The 17,714-nt window shown below is 42.9% G+C and overlaps 1 protein-coding gene across 1 annotated transcript; it reads left to right on the top strand.

Moving 5' to 3' along the window:
- The first annotated feature begins 6,908 nt into the window (after positions 1-6,908).
- LOC124696837 (cyclin-D5-1-like) lies at positions 6,909-8,406 on the top strand. Its single transcript, XM_047229498.1, has 5 exons — positions 6,909-7,342; positions 7,446-7,532; positions 7,609-7,915; positions 8,006-8,139; positions 8,227-8,406. Exons 1-5 carry the CDS (start codon positions 7,037-7,039, stop codon positions 8,404-8,406), a joined length of 1,014 nt encoding a protein of 337 aa, XP_047085454.1. The 5' UTR covers positions 6,909-7,036.
- Positions 8,407-17,714: the final 9,308 nt, after the last annotated feature.

Genomic DNA, 17,714 nt, shown 5'->3' with positions numbered 1-17,714 from the left:
TGAGTTTCATCCTGAAAATTGAGCAGATTGGCCAAGTCGGCAACATCCAAGTACATCGATAAGTGCTCCACGTAATTCCCCTTATGGATAATAAGAACATGTTTGCATCAAATACATGGAAGTTACATAGATAAAACATTTTAAAACATCCTGCACCTGCTAGTCTGATAAGTGAAGAAGCCAAAGGCTCACCATTTATACCCACCCACGACAAACTCATCCAAGTAGTGCTTATTCCCGATAAGCCTGGTGAAAAAAATCAAGTACAATGAGCATCTTATCACAGTCTCATCAAGCAAAACCTGAACCAACTCCGTTAAAATTCCCTTTATGTCAACTAACTGAGAGAGAATGATGCTCACAAGGCATCATCGTAAATTAACTTAAGCAGAGTAGCGATTTCCCCTAAGCCACTGAGTAAATTGGTTTAGCCATTCAACATTAGCCTTATTATTCTAGTAAATACGTTTAGTCATCCACCATTAGGAGAACCACAACCATATATAAAGTAATAAATTAGCATGATTTGCTAGCAAATATGTAGGTGTTTTCTTTGTTCCCTATAAAATTTCACCACTGATCAAAAAGCATGTGAAAGCCAAAACAGGCCGAGGAAAGTGAATAGAAGTCATACCTAACCTTACTGACCTATTTTTATTGGGAGGACTAAGAAAGGTAGCGATGCTACTTGATCTATTGATCTTTTCTTCTTATTGAGTTAATTATCTATTGATCTGTTGGATGTACTTTAGCTTGGTCTGTTGCTCAGTCATAGTAACAATAGTGTTTTTCAGGATGAAAAATATGGCTCCAACTGCAGTGCAAACATCGACACAGATCTGTAGAGATTTCTCCCATTGTCCTGCATCAACAATGATCTGTCAAATATAGATATGCAGTAAAGCATTTAAATAAAATACAAATTATGTAAATACTCCTTGTATGCATATATTATCTGCATGTGTTTCTTTCAATTCATTAGGAGGTAGGAGCATTTCAGCATAGAATTAAAGCAGTCTAGTAGACATTCCTGAAAAGAGGATGAAAATAGGGACAATGAGGTGTCAGGGAGGAAGGAGCGAAGCAGCATAGCAGCGCCCAAGCTTGGACTAAACGAAGTTCAGGAACGAAAAGAAAATCTTTAATGAAGTACTGAATTCAATAGTTAGGATACTCATTGAATATCGCTATTTGCCAACTGCGAAAACAAACTGAATTGTAGAACTGAAAATTAGAGAAAAGTGCATATCAAATTATCAATCGAACTTGAACTTCGTACACAAGGTTTTTGTATAGATGAACTATAAAAGAATTTCATGAGACATCATAATCCAAGAGAAAAATCCAGGTGGAATTTGGAGTACCCTGATATATTCTCACATGACCTAAAATTACCTAAAAACTATGTCCATGATATTGTTGCTGATAAGCCGAATCCAACCATATTTTACCCATCAGCGTGATGAACATCTTCCCAGAGCTGGGATGACTATCCTTCTCCCTGCATATCTTCTCTCACAACATTGCAAGAATCCAACATATACCTATAGATGCAAAAAAACAATCATATCACTGTTTGTATTTTTCTAAAACAAGATTCATTATTTGTTAAGTGGCAAATGGTGAGCACATAGTCCCTTGCTCAGCCAAATTTTTTTTTTGAAATATATTGTGTACATGAGTGATTATCTGCAGAAGAAAACAGAAGTCACGAAACTGAATTGAAGAATTAAATTACAGCGTACCGTATGCCAGGAGTGCCATGTGCTGCCATAATCTGAATGAGCTGATGCACCATTTGCTTCACTGCAGTTATTTGATATTATTTTCCATTATATTTTCTCTAACAACTACATAAGGAAATAAGAAATAATTTACTCAATTGGCTGTCCGTGGGAGGATTGCTAACATCATTTACCTGGAGAAGGCGCGGTAGTGGTGGAATCACATCGCGGACGCAGTTCTGGCACGTCAATGCCGACAGCAAGACTCACAGTGATCGCTGGATCGAAGAGGTTGCCCTCCTCCTCCTCTGCATCCTCCTTCAAATTCATCACCCTCTTCTTCTCCCACCTTGACACCACCATCACACCGGCAAGTCCACCTCGTCCGCTCCTCCCCCGAGGCCACAAACACCCGCCAGCCCCGCCTCCTCGACCTAGATTCGCGCGTCCATGGAGCCATACACCTCAACATTGAACTCCCAGGGAATCCCGGTCTTCCCCCACTACCTCCCCCCGTGCACACCTCCCAACGGCGAACCAAGGATTTCGGCGGAGTTCAATTGGGGGCACCACCAGAGCGAGTGCGGCAAGGGCTCGGGCCGAGTGGGGGCTGGGCGGGGAAGTTGGATCTAAACGCCGTCTCCGGCAGAGCGGCGGTGATGGCCATGGATTCCTGCGAGGAGTCGTCCGCCATGGGGAGTGCCGTCTCCGGCGGAGCGGCAGTGGCCAAGGGACGCTCATCCTATTTTGTGTACGGGGAGGACGACGGAGGCCACGCTTGAGGAAAGTAGAAGCACATGCGTGCAAGGTGGAGGTGTGACGGGATTAGGGCGACGACCCATGTTGGCCCAGCCCAGGTAGGTGCGTGCGGAGCATACGCAACGGGAGGACGACCAAACTGGGGAGAAGGGGGAACACGTTCGTTCTTTTTAAGTAGTAGAGATAGAGATTACTAGTTCGTATTAATTTTAATATGAGTTTTGTACAAGTATTTGCTTTTATAGTTTTATTAAGATTTTACTACTTCCTCCGTCTCGGTTTAACAGGCACGCACGCAATTTAAGACAAACTTTGACCTTTAATTTGGTCAAACAAATATAAATTTTATGTCTACAAAATTTATATCATTAGATTCGTATGCAAGAAAGCTTTCTAATGATACAATTTTTATGACATATATTTTATATTTTATTGACCAAAATAATGGTCAAAATAATTTCTTAAACTGTGTGCGTGCCTGTTAAACCGAGACAGAGGGAGTAATTTTCTTTGTCTTTTACATGTGTGTAGGTGTTATAGATAATTATGGATAAAGCAAAGCAAGAGGAGCCAAGAAGATGCAATATGGAGAAGCAATAAACACCAGCTTAACAATATGAGGTGTGAAAAAAGTGGTATTTTTTCATCAAATCATATTGAAGATCCAAGACAATGGTGTTGTAGCCCTTGTCCATACAGTCCAACAAACCGAAAAACACCTCAATCGGAGTTTGTATGAAAAAATGTTGACCAAAATACTAAAGATTCTGCCAGTACCAACCTTTATTGTCTTTGTTTCGCCAAATGGAACATCATTTGTGAAGGTTTGATGGGCATATTATTAGATATAGTGCCCTAGAGACAAATAATAAGGAGTTTTTATTACTATATATCAATAGTTATAATAGTTTCATGTCATGCTATAGTTGTATTAATCGAAAATATTAATACACATGTGATATTGTAAACAAACAAGGGTCCCTAGTGACAATTCACGAACTAGTTCATTAAGATCAATCGATGATCGAGGTTTCCTGATCATTGACACACAAGTCATTGACAACGGAGTCCTATCATTGAGTGAATGATATGATGTACATTCCCAATATACAAGTATTGTAGCGCGATCAAGTCATATCAAGTTCAACGTTATGATATTTATGAAAGTATAGTAACCTAATCTGTGGGATCATATCTAATCTTTGTCAGGGAATCTGCTTTGACTGCATCAACCGTCACACCGTAACAGGGTGATCGTAAAGGTGGGATGGGTTGAGGCGTATGAGTCAAGAGTGAGATTACATCCAAGTTGCAACACATGCCAAAGTCATGAGGATGGAATCGAACGGAATGAGTTGAATAGCCTTGCCGGTAAAGAGATCGAATAGACCGATGATCAAGTCTCGGACGAGTGCCGGTATCAAAGTAACAAAGGAAATGGGATACGACGTAATGGTTCAAAAGATGATCACATTTTCGTAGAATACATAGGGGTTGCTATTGTTCTCCAGAACACCCTTGGTGACCATTGATCGAAGAGATATCTCGATCATGTGTGTGTTATTCTCGAACCATAGGAAAACACACTTAAGGGTTCAACAAAACTTAAGATTGTTTTGGATTCATTGGAAACATCGGAGAATAGAGAAGAGAGAACCGGAAAGGGTTCCGGGAGAAATCGAAAGATGTTCGGAGTGGTGCGATAGGTGTCTTGGATCATCGGAAATTAAATATTATATATTATATATTAATTAAGAAAATTAATACTAAATATATGTATTTATTTAATTAAAAAGGTGCATCCCACCTTAATGGGCCCCTCCTAGAGGGGAGCACATTAAGGGGCCGGCCAACCCCCAACATGGGCTTGTGCGCGGGGGGGTAGGGTTTGGAGGTGGGGGCGCATTGGCCTTCGGTGGCCCAGCCGGCCCCCATCTAGGGTTTTGGGGCGCAGAGCTGCCCCCTCCACCTTCCCCCTATATATAGTGGGCACTTGGGAGGAGGAGAGCACACAATTTCCTACGGGGGAAAAGGAGAGTCCCTTTGGGCGCCTCCTCCCCCTTCTCTCTCTAGTTCTCTCTCCACCCGTGGTTCCTTGAAGAGCTGCGCATAGAGGGAGTAGTCCGCTTGGTAAGCGGGAGCGTTGCCGGGATTCGGATCCAGAAGATCTTCTTCCGCAACCATAGTTGGATCTGAGGCCGGGAGCGTCGTTGAGCAACGTAAGTGTGCGAAACTACGAGGTGTTGCACTTGCGGTACTCGTGGTGGTACTGAGAGGACTTATACTCGAACCCGAGGTCGGCGACGAAGTACGGCTACATCAACCACGTTCTAGAGGAACGTTAACCGCTTTCGGTCTATGAGCGTACGTCACCGAAGCCTTTACCGTTACTGCAATACTCCTAGATAGATCTAGGCAATGGTGTTGCATTAGTGAGATTATTTTTGTTTTCTACTACGAATCCCCTACACATATTAGCTATGGATCTTTCCAGAATCACGAAGCCAACCTCTAGGAGCCTATTTAAAGAGGGGAAGACCTAGTCGCCAAGAGAACCATCCACATACACATCCATGGCGGAGCCCTTGCGGTCTACCTCCTCCATAGCCGCCTTCATGCAGATCTCCACAATCTCCAGCACACACAAGGAGAAGTGACTTGGATCGTTTAGGCTTCTGCATCGATTTTCATCGTCATCATCATCAACATCGTCTCCATCACCGATCCCGTCCTCTTGTTTACTTTGTTGTATTTATAAATCATATTGTGGATTTGCACTTGTATATATTCATATCTCCATATCCATTCATATCATTGTGATGATGTTGATTGCCTTCATATGTGAGTAGTTCATTTGTTCTTGGGAAGAGATGGAGAAACCCTAGCAATATTATGATGTGAAATAAAGATAATCTATAATTTCAGTTCATGAGCATGTACTCCGTATTAGTTTTCTTTCTAAATATTATGTGAAGTGCACCATGCAATATTTGCCTATGGGACTAGAGAGGAAACTACCGTTGGTCATATGGTAGTACGTACTATGGTAAGTGATATAACGTGTAGGCATGCTATTCATGTGGGTAACGGGGATTAGAAGGGGACCACTAAGCTCATATCAATATCCACGAGGAAACCCCTTAATTTTGAGGGGCCGGACTGGCCTGCTTACGATCGTTGCAGTGGTTATTCGGGATGAAATATAAGATGACTTCTCTATGATCATCTTATTATGGAGCTATTTCCATACATGCACATGAAGAACGATATAGACTCATCATAATCATAAATAGTACCTCCATCCTTGTTATATATCTTCCTGTCACCTTGTTGCTTGTCTTGGTTAGCATAAGCTGTTGGAGCACATAATTGAGCCTAGTATATACTACCTTCATCCAAGGCTTAAGGCTTATAGTTTTTTCAAAATTCAAACCAAGTAAAGTTTGACCAAATTTTTAGAAAAATCTGTCAGCAAATATGATATTTTGTAGATACCATATGAAAATATATTTAATTATCTATTTAATGATACTGATTTTGTATTTTGCATGTTAATGATTTTTGATAAAAACTTGGTCAAACTTGACATAGTTTAAATTTGTAAAAATAATATAAGCCTTAAGCTTTGGGATTGAAGTAGTATATATGTTTTATGCTTGATAAATTAAAAGATTAGTTTATTCCAAATTTATTCAAGCCAATATCATAAAAAATTTAAGTCGTATATTCACCTTTCTCTAGTCAACATATGTGTTCTTTCAACTGCTTATGTTAGATATCGTGTGATAATTAGATAAGACTAAAGAACATGTTATACAATGAATTATCTCTTTGTCGTATCCCTAATAATTATTGTTTGCGTGCTCCTAAAAGCATGTCATGATTAAAATGGACTAAAAAAGTTAAGAGAGCTCGTATAATGAAAATATCTTATCTCACTTTCTGAGAGATGATCTTTTTAGTTAAGAGAAGATAAATCTATTTTGGTTCGTTTCTATCTTCTCCTACTCAACAATTATCTTAGATAAAATGGCAAAGATAAAACAAGTGTACATGCCATAAATAACTTAAGTCTTTTTCTTTGAATAAAGTAGTTGTTCACACAAATCGATAAGTGTAACGAGTTGAGATGGCAAGGCGGCTCAGCATTGGATCTGAAGTTCCATGGCTATCACCGGGAGGAAAAGTGAAGCCTTGTTACGGTGACAGTTTGAATTTGCTGGAATTTTGAGCAAATACATCTTGACCAAACAAAGAAGCCTGTGGTCATTGAAAAGAGAAAGAAAAATTCCGAAAGATAAGGAAGAGCATAGTGCAGTGAAGTGAGAGAGTGGCAGCGAGAGCCACTTAAATAGAGGGCAGTGGCTTGACCACCGCTTCAGGCGCGGCCGGCCACCTCGCTTGGCTACCCATCCAATCCTGCACTCTCACCTCACTTCCACTGCCAGCTCCGGCGACCTCCCCACCGTCCGGACACCGGATCCTACCACATGGTACTTTAGCAAGCCCACCCGTGCTTCCGTTCGGCGAAGTGTACATAAACGGATCGAGAAATGGAAGCAGAGGACTACGCCGCCGGCTGCTGCTTCTCCCTCATGTGCCAAGAAGACGGCGCCGACCTCGGCGACAGCTTCACCAGCAACGACGGAGGCGACCTGCTCCGGATGTACAGCGGCACCGACGAGAGCGAGAACGACGAGGAGGAGTACATGGACCACCTGGTGTCCAAGGAGAGCAGCCTCTGCTCCTCGCCGGAGTCCTCCCTGTCGTGCTCCTCCGCCGACGAGTCGTCGCCGTCCATGGCCTCCGCGGACTGGTTCCAGTGCGCTCGCCGCTCCACAGTCAAGTGGATCCTTGAGGTGAACGACCGAACAGAGCGAATCTACGTATGTTACATATCTTGCTTTGTTGATGGAACAGAGACCCTGATACTATCTCGCCGCCGCGCGCGCGCCATTGCAGACGCGGGGGCACTTCGGGTTCTGCCACCGCACGGCGTACGTGGCGATTGGCTACTTCGACCGCTTCTCCCGCCGGCGATGCGTCGATGTACGTGATCCACCGATCCCATCTCAGCTTCCTCTGTTTCTTGAACGACGCCACTGATGCGCGTGCGTGCGTGCAGAGGTCGGTGATGCCGTGGGCGGCGCGGCTGCTGGCCATAGCGTGCGTGTCGCTGGCGGCCAAGATGGACGAGTACCAGTCGCCGGCGCTGTCGGAGTTCAGCGCCGACGGCGACTACGAGTTCTGCTGCGACTCCATCCGCCGCATGGAGCTGCTCGTGCTCTCCACGCTCGACTGGCGGATGGGCGCGGTCACGCCTTTCGACTACCTCCCCTGCCTCTCCTCCAGGCTCCGTCGAGGCAACGGCGGTGGTGGCGGCGGGCTTGTCGCCGCCAAGGCCGCCTCCCTCATCTTCTCCGTCGCCGAAGGTTAGTTACGTAGTTAGCTTCCTGACAACCAGATCGACCCATGGAACGTACTCTGCTTTTTACCAACTGACCGTGCTCTGTTTCTTGCAGTGGCGAGCGTGCTGGACTACCGGCCGTCCACGGTGGCCGTCGCCGCCGTCTTGGCAGCAACCCACGGCGTGCTCACGAAAGAGGCACTGGAATCCAGGATGAGCAATCTCTCTCCCTCTTGCCTCCTCGATAAGGTGACCTGCTCACCCGCCATCTCGATCATAGTTTCTCACACCGGATCGAACCAGTTTCGCCTGATGCCTGACATTGTGCTTGCTCAGGAGGATGTATATCCTTGCTACACCATGATGCTGGGAGATCCATCATCGGCGGCGACGAACAAGCCGACCAAGAGATCGGCGCCCGACTGGATCGACGCCGCGGCCTCCTTATCCGTCGTGGCGGCGATGAACAATAACAAGAGGGTGAGGCTGGACCTGCCAGGAACCCTTCACCGGTGATCCAAGTTCGCCGCCGGGACACGACACGCTTGTTTTTGCTTAGGTGTCTGGCCGCGCGGCCGGAGCTCTAGTCGATCGTTGCAACACCTGCAACTCGACCATTTTCTCCACCATTTTCGCCTTCCATTTTCTTCTAGATTTTTTAGTTCTTTGATCGGCGCATTGCCAAATAAGTGGTTATTGGCGGTGCGGCCGGATTGGATTGGTTTGATTCCCGCGTGCGATCGAGTGGAGACAAGAAAATTACAAAAAACTGCCAAGATGGTGGCGACTGGTGAGCTTGATGAGCTTTCCTACGGAGAGGAGAGCATAAAGCGGCAACAAGATCGGAAAGAAAGCTTTGGCTGCAAAGTTGCACGTTGGATTCCACTTCCCGGGAAGCAGCAGCAGCAGAAGCAGACTACTAGCAGCAGTAGTAGCTACTAATAAATCTCTCTCGTATGGAGGAGAATGTAGAGTGGTGTACCGGCCGGTGCTGTTGCAAGTTGCAAATCAAGTACCATGGTCCATTGTTGCCCTTGAAAATTCTGATTTGGTTCAAAGGCCCTTTGCTGCTTCCCCACCACCCCTGCTCAAAGTGGGCGCGCACACATGTACTAGTGGTGGTGGCTCCTCAGTCCTCACTCACCAGCTAGCACTGCACTTGCGTGTGGTTTCTTGGGAAAAATGTGCATTCTAGGTAAACTGCAAAAAAATTCATCCACAATTACCCGTTGCCGAGAGTTCACATTCTACGTTGTATGAGAAAAATCCACACGTGCAATTCTTGTCCTCTCTCTTCGTCGTATGTATGCAACTGTATTTCATGTGCCCTCTCATTATTTTAGCACAACAAGCACTTTATTGACGCATCAAGACGACATAAAATACACCGGGTCTACATCAACACGATGTCAAAACCGATCGAGACATCAAGACAATTAGCTTCAGCTCTCATCTTTGACAACACCGGGACAACGCGAATCATCCCAGAAACAATCGATGTTCATGCTTCGCTATTGTCGAATTGAACCGCTGAAAACCAAATTACTTCCTCTATATCGGTTTAACAGGCGGGCACGCAGTTTAAGATAAAATTTGACCATTAATTTGGTCAACAAAATATAAATTATACGTCTATAAAATTTATACCATTAGATTCATATTCAAATAAGGTTTCTAATGATATAATTTTTATAGCATATTTTTCATATTTTATTGACCAAATTAATGGTCAAAGTGTTTTACTAAACTACATACGTGACTGTTAAACCGATACGGAGGGAGTAGAAAATTTAATTCACCATTAAAGCTCTATCTCGAAAACCCATTGTTGCCATGTTCAACCGATGGCAGCTAGACATGGATTTATCACCCGAGACCTAACCAAATAGTGGTTGTTGGGGCCGCGAAGTTAGGAGTTTCATTAGGGGCATCTCCTAGTCAGGTAGAATTCCACTTTTTTACTCTATTGTTGTACATTTGTGACAGATGTTACCCAATTTAGTGGATCTTTAACAAAAATACCACATTTAGGACACTGTAAATAAGGTTTTACCCAAGCTTATCATTTTCCTTGTTTTTGTTAGATAGGACATATGTGTTTCTTCGATGTGGAGCGATAAAATTTGTAAAGATCGGATGGTGTCGTCATCGATTATGTCTACACTACTGTTGTCCAATTCTACCAGTCCTTGTCCTAGTGCCGATATTTTTAAGTGTCGCTTATCAACTCACACTTTTCCCAATCCATACGCACCAGAAAACAAGGATCCAAATATTCTCGAATGCGCAATCTAGACAATTTTGTACTTAGTGTGGATAATTAGTATTTCAAATGCATAAATAGGGGTAACAAATGAATTCACTCTACAAAGAATGAGGAAAAGTTAATAAGGGGGAATCCACTCTAAGTATGTTGTTCTGCTCTAGCTAAAGCCATTGAGCTTAGAACTGATCTTGAGAAGGGGAGCAACAAGGCTCAGATGGGTAATAAGGACCTTACTATAAATGAAAGACCACCAAGATCTCGGTGGTGACAAGTGTTAGGATTGAAAGAAATAAAAGGCACAAAATGAAGGGTAGTTTCAGGAATAGTGAGGGCTTCAAGGATCCAGTTAAACATTCAATAGTGCATAAAACATGCAAAGGTTAAGCATATTCACGAAGGTGGTAATAACACAAAATACTTTCACCTCACAGAAAAATGTAAACATACAATAAAGAATATCTTTCAACTAGAACAGGTTGAGGGTACTATAAGGGCAATAAAATATAAAAAGATTATGTCACCGATTCCTAGGAGAGATTGTTTGGGGCAATAGCCGAGAACGCTTTCTCTATGATACAACGGAGGTTACGAATATTTTATAATTATGCCATGAGGAAAATAATATTATTTCAGTCGACTTTGATGAAAAGGAGGTGTATAAAGCGGTTATGCATATGAAAAAGAATAAATCTATGGGTCCAAATGGGCTTCATATTAAGTTTTGTCAAACCTTCCGGAGGTTATTGAATTCAATCTGATGAGTATGTTTGTAAGATTTCAGCAAGGGGAATCCCCTCTATTCCAGTGTAACTGTGGTACAATTATCTTACTCCTGAAGAAGGAAAATATTTTTCACATTCAGCAATATAGACCAATTTATTTATTCAACGTGAGTTTTAGAATCTTCACAAAGGTCGGAACTAATCGTGTCACTAAGGTGGCACATTTATTAGTCAGACCGACTCAAATGACTCGTTCATGCCATGGAGACATATATTAGATGGGGTACTATTCTCCATGAACTTCATTTTTCAGAATAGATCCATTAACCTTATAGGAAGAAAATGGATGGGCTGTTGCTGAAAATTGATTTTGAAAATGTCTACGACAAAGTTCAATGGACGTTTCTGCAACAAGTAATGCGTAAGAAAGGTTTCAGTCCTAAATGGTGTCAATTGGTAGAACATTTTATAAGTCGTGGTAGTGTTGGTATTGAGCTCAATGATGACATAGGTCATTATTTTCAGACCCAAAAAGGATTAAAATGAGGGGATACACTATCAATAATTTTTTTTAATCTAGTGGCTGGCATGGTAGCAATTTAAATTGCAAGACCTAGGGAAGATGGTTAGGTTGATAGTCCCATACATTCTTTAGTTGAAAGGAAGGGGTTTCAGTTTTGCAATACACATGCGATGATATTATCTTTATGGGACATAACATTGAAAAGGCCCTCAATATGAAATTAATAGTGTGTACTTTGTACAATTGTCAATACTAAAACTTAACTTCCATAAGAGTGAAGTTTTTTTTGGTAAGGCAAAGGATGCAGATGATCGATCAATACATAAATATTTTTGGTTGTGAATCATGTTTGTTTTCTTTAGATATCTGGGAATTTCAATTCACTATCATAAACTAAAGAATGGTGACTAGATACCGGTTGATGACTGTTTTGAAAGAAATCAAGCAAGTTGGGTGGGCAAGTTTCTCTCCTATGAGGATCGACTAGTTTTGATCCTATGTCACCCTTCTTTGAAATAACAAAAAGGGTACACAAAGATTGGGTTTATTTGATCGACTTTTTTTTTGCTAAGTGATGGCGATAAGAACAAGTATAGACTGACTCGATGGAACATTATTTGCAGACCTAAATACCAAGGGCGTCTTGGAGTGGAGGTTCTAGATATAAAAGCAAGTATTTATTGAGAAGGGGGCTCTTTAAAATCTTACTCGGACAAGGTGTGTGGCATGATTTGATCCATAATAAATACCAACACTCCAAATCATTATCTTGACAAAAGTCAAACTCCTTGGACCCTCTTTCTGGAAAAGTCTTATGAAATTTAAAGATGAATACTTTGAACGAGGATCTTTCACCGTAGGAAATGTTGAGGGGACTCATTTCTTGGAGGATATATAGTCCGGAGTTGTCTCTCCAATACCGATCCTGGTATAACATAGTACAAGGAAAACAAGTTTTGGTATCCAATGTTATGTCTACTAGGCCTTTAAACATAGCGTTTAGACATGCTTCATCGGCGAAAAGAGGAGATAGACGGCATAGCAACACCCGGGACTTTCTCGATCAAATTATTATATTTAGATTACATGAATGACCATACGAGATTTTTTCGTAAATATAAAATGAAAGTACCACTGAAAATTAGAATCTTCATGTGGTTTCTACCTCGCAGAGTTCTTCTCACAAAAGGTAGTTTTGCTAAAAGAAATTAGCAAGGAAACCGTAAATGTTTTGTGTGTGTGTGTGTGTGTGTGTGTGTGTGTGATCAAGATGATACAATATAACATTTTTTCATTCCATGTCCTTTCACAAAAGTGTTTTGGTTGTTCATGTGGTCTTTACTACCCCCCCCCCCCATATTTACAAACTTGTTTGAAAATTGGTTCATACTTGTTGGAAAAAAAGATAGAATACAAATCCGAGTTGGTGATTGTGCTTTCTGCTGGGCCTTATGGAAAGTGTGAAATTATTATATCTTTAACAATGCAAGACAACTTTTTTTGTGGAGGTTATATTGTTTACTATGCATTGGATCCGTATGTGGTCCTTAGTGACTAAGTATTTGGCTAGAGGGTGCAACCGTTTGTACATGGTTGCTTAAGATTTATACAACATGTGCAACTGATATTTTGATCGTACTATAATTAACATGATGATGCAATGTTACTTCATGTGTTGTTTTGTTTTTAGAAGGTTGATATATGTATCAGCTAGGTGACTTATGATACAGTCTTCTGTAAGACTAAAAAATTACAAAGTATTTCATCCGTCCAATAAAAAATTATCTTAGGTTTGTCAAAATTTAAATGTATCTAGACAATAAATATGAGTAGATACATTCAAATTTAGACAAGTTTAAAATAACTTTTATGAGAGTGAGAGTAATAAAAGGCCGCATGCTACCAAGATGCAGCACCGTCTGTCTCCATTTTGAAAAAAATGCCTGGGGCAATCAAGTTAATGAAAAAAGCTGTAAGTCCATATCCCCATGCATGCCAAAACCCGATTCAGGTGTGGCCTGATCATCAAATTAAGGAGAAGACAGCGGTCAGCGTAGGGCAGCTAGGCACATCGTTGAACCCAGATTCAAATCGATCGATCGTGGCGCAGCGACAGCTGCACTCCACACGCAACGCCGGCCAGTTGGGGCGGAGGACCAGCGTACCTTATCGAGGCTCGAGCTGCTGCCGCTCATCGTCGTCGCTGCTTTGGCACGGCAGGCAGCAGGGATCCGAGGCGACTTTTTCGCCACCCGGAACTGAATCCTCCACGTTTCTCTCCTCTGGCTGGCCTGACTGGCTGCTGACTACTGTTGTTACATGCGATGCCACCCGGTGGTCAGGGTACTTGACAACTCGCTTCTTCCACCACGTCGACAACAGTTGCACCCGCTCTCCTCTGCGGCTCATTCACCCTACTTTCGGTTCCGGTGGGGGCGCCCGGCCGGCCGCCCGGGCCTCACGTGGGGAGCTGCAGTGTATGACCTAGGTAGATGCATCTCTAGCAAAACCCTAAAACTCTATTACCCGACAATAACCAGTTTGGGTTCCTCAAAACTGGTTTCTGGGCCCGGAAAATCGGTGGATGCTGCAAAATTTAAAAAACATTCTTTCAAGCTTTTCAATTTCCATCACAAAAGATAATTCATCAGCAAGAGATTACATTGGTAACCCTAAACAAAATGGACATAGCGGCAAGCCGGCAACGGCGGGGGCTTCGCGAGGATGTTGTTCAGTCCTAGTCGAAGGAGGTCGAGACATCGACAAATTTTTGGAGGAGGGCATGCCGACATCAGAAGAGGCGCCTTGCCCCGTGCACCTCGGAGGGGTGGAGCACTAGAGCCCCTTCTCCAGCGTCGTGTGCACCGACCGCACGAGCACCCTACTCATTACCCGCTCGTTGGGATGAACGAAATCGGCGTCCTCCTCGTCATCGGACGCGTCCTCCCCCTCCTCTTTCTCTGGCTCTGGCTCCTCACCCCTCCTACTCGTTGGACGACGGGTAGTCAACGAGGTAGGGTATGCAACACACGGCGGTCAGGGAGTTCTCTGCCTCCACCAGGGGAGCACCGTGCACGGCTAGTTAGGCCGCACATCAAAGGTGTGCCTACTGTGTGCACACCATTGCTCGTTGAGCGTGGACTAGCCTGCGAGATCCTCGTCAGCGCGGAAGGAGGTGAGCAGCCGCACAGAGATCTGGAGGAGCCCTCACGACCGACAACGGAGCTATAACCCATCCCCATTGTAAGTCGGGTTGGAGGCTTGCTAGATCCGGTGTGGGTGGACGGAGTGGTGGGATGTGGTGGAGGAGGCGCGACCAAGGAGGTGGAGAAATGGGGATTTGGAACCCCCAAATACCTCTCCATCATGGTAATGCAACGGCCAAAACCGCATATCAGTCGGAAATAGGGGTTAGATGTTGTTGTGAGTTCTACCCTAAATGGAACCCTTTTGTGGGTTTTTCGAATCAGATGTGTGAACCGTTATGTGCAAATTCCATGTTAGGATTGTCCATAATGACATGTGTCGAGAAATGCATATTTTTGATAAAGAGAATATATTAATATCGTGAAGATACTAATTACATCCACCCTCTTCAACAACGCGATACATGTATGGTAATGCGGAAGCACACAACCAGAAAAACAAGAATAAGCTAGAAAGGGAAGAAGAAAAATCCTGCTATAATGTTTTAGTCCTTGTAACGAGAGCACAAACACCCTCAACAAAGTTCCCCAAAAGCGACGCCTCCTAGAAAGAAACACTGCACAAGTGCGTTATCACGCGATTATAGATTTTAGGTTTTCATCCCGGAGAAAGTCTCCGCTCTTAAAATAATGCATTCAACAAGATCATTTACAGACACAACCAAGTAAAGACATACTTTAAATTTTCACCATAAAATGTAAAACTTCGAACTTCTCCTACATATACATGTATACCAAACCAAAGTAGCTTCCTTGAAGAAAGGAAATAAAAGTAGACATACTGGAATCCCTCGTGTAAGTGGTACTACATTAGTTCGAGCTAGCTTGGAGGTTTATAAGTACTGCATACGCTTCATTTAAAATGATTGCGTGCATTGACATTTGGAGACAGATTATATTAGGTCAATAATTAGCAGTAGATTATCAAGGGAGAGTGTGACATTTGACCGGTCTTTCTTGGGAAAAAGTTTCCACATTGAGGTTGAGATCTCTTCCAGCCTAATGGAGCAGAGCCCGGTTGAAGATTGGGCATTGGACTATTGGAGGAACCGAGCAAGCAAATGAAGCGGAGTGCTGGATAGCTAAAGACACGTCGGGAAGGTCCATAGGATGCTCCAAGTCTTGTGTGCTTTAGTTTGTTTTTCTTCAAAATAAGAACTTCCACGATTGATACAGATACATTATGAGATCCACACAAGCACAAAAGCGTGAAGGCAATGTGGACATGAGCATGTAATTCATATTATTTATGCAGGACTCCCAAAAGTTAGCATCGGATGATACAATTTTTTTTAAAAAAAAACGCTCACATCCGGTCTCGCTGCATGATTAGTATGCACATATCCCCGTAACAAAGAAAAAACGAAAGTTGGCACAATACAAGTATATGGAGAACTTGTAAAACTCCTAAAGCGGTAAAAGGTCTATCCTTAGACTACGTTGTCAATTATATGGGATAAAAAAATATCTCTTTTCGTCTTTTCCAACCAAGCTACTAACTAAGTCTGTGTTATCCAAAGCAATAGAAAATAACACATATGGAACAAACATGTAGACATGTAAGTGACTTGCAAACTAAAATTACCATAGCGACTAAGCCCAAATCATTTCTACATAGATAAAGTGATCATATTACAATAATTACTCCCACCATAAATGCGAAATCTATATCTGTATATGCAACCAGCTGCAAATATGTTTGCAATAGTACTTGACGAGTACAAGTTAGAAGCTGATTGGACGACCGTCCAAATAGAATGTGTGAACTTGTATTGGGAGAACATGTATTTGATTGTCTCACCGTGATGAAACAACACTACGCTTCCATGCCCATCAAGCTTTCCAAGTTTATCCTGGGTAAGGATTACACCTTTGCGAACAAACCATGGGAAATTTATTTTATTTTAAGAGACACCTTCATATTCCTTATCTTTATTGTTGTTATTGACTTGCACTTCTGAATGAACAAGTGCTATGTGCATGGTATCCACCAAAAAATTTCCATTCTCGTGTAGAGTGGTGAAGAATTCTAGATTTCCTTGTGTCAATTGGACCATTGCCAAGCCAGGGTCCAACAAGACCTCACCTAAACATCATATTTAGTGGAGATATTTCCATAACATTAGCCATTGTATCACTATTGTGCCATAAGATATTACATACAGATGGATATTATTTCTAGAGAGTGGTATTCCTTGCCACTTATCCTCCAAGACCTTGATTTCTGTACCCTTTTTGATAACAAATGATTCAAAGGGAAATAAGTGTTTCCAAAACGAAGACCATCCTTGATAACACAAAATTAACATGTGTGAATAAATACCTTTTTTTGTTAAATATCGAAGCATTCCATCATAGACACAAATTCAAATAAAACATCGTCACACCGACAAAATACAATGCTTCACTTTTTAATCTAAAACTGTGAAACCAACTCCCAAACATATGGGGCACTGGTAGAAAAAACGGCTTTGGTCGCGGTTTGCAACAGCCATTAGTCGCGGTTGCGCAACCGCGACTAACGATGCGCGACTAAAGCCCCCCCCCCCTCCTTTAGTCGCGGTTGCTTACGAACCGCGACTAAAGGCCCCGCCACGTGGGCGGCTGGCATGCGGCGGGCGAAGGACCTTTAGTCCCGGTTTGTAACACGAACCGGGACTAAAGGCTATTTGATACGTCTCAAACGTATCTATAATTTCTGATGTTCCATGCTTGTTTTATGACAATACCTACATGTTTTGTTCACACTTTATATCGTTTTGATGCGTTTTCCGGAACTAACCTATTGACGAGATGCCAAAGTGCCAGTTCCTGTTTTCTGCTGTTTTTGGTTTCAGAAATCCTAGTAAGGAAATATTCTCGGAATTGGACGAAATCAACGCCCAGCATCTTAGAAATCCACGAAGCTTCCAGAACACCCGAGAGGGACCAGAGGGGGGCCACAGGGGCCCCACACACTAAGGCGGCACGACCAGAGGGGGGGCGCCGGCCTGTTGTGTGGGCCCCCCGTAGCCCTTCCGACTCCGCCTCTTCGCCTATAAGAAGCCCCCTGACCTAAAACCTCGATACGAATAAGCCACGGTACGAGAAAAGTTCCAGAGCCGCCG

This window comes from Lolium rigidum, chromosome 3 (assembly GCF_022539505.1).
Source record: "Lolium rigidum isolate FL_2022 chromosome 3, APGP_CSIRO_Lrig_0.1, whole genome shotgun sequence".
NCBI classification, from domain to species: domain Eukaryota; kingdom Viridiplantae; phylum Streptophyta; class Magnoliopsida; order Poales; family Poaceae; genus Lolium; species Lolium rigidum.
Note: the sequence above shows the minus strand (reverse complement) of the source record. Positions and strands in the feature narration are given on the sequence as shown.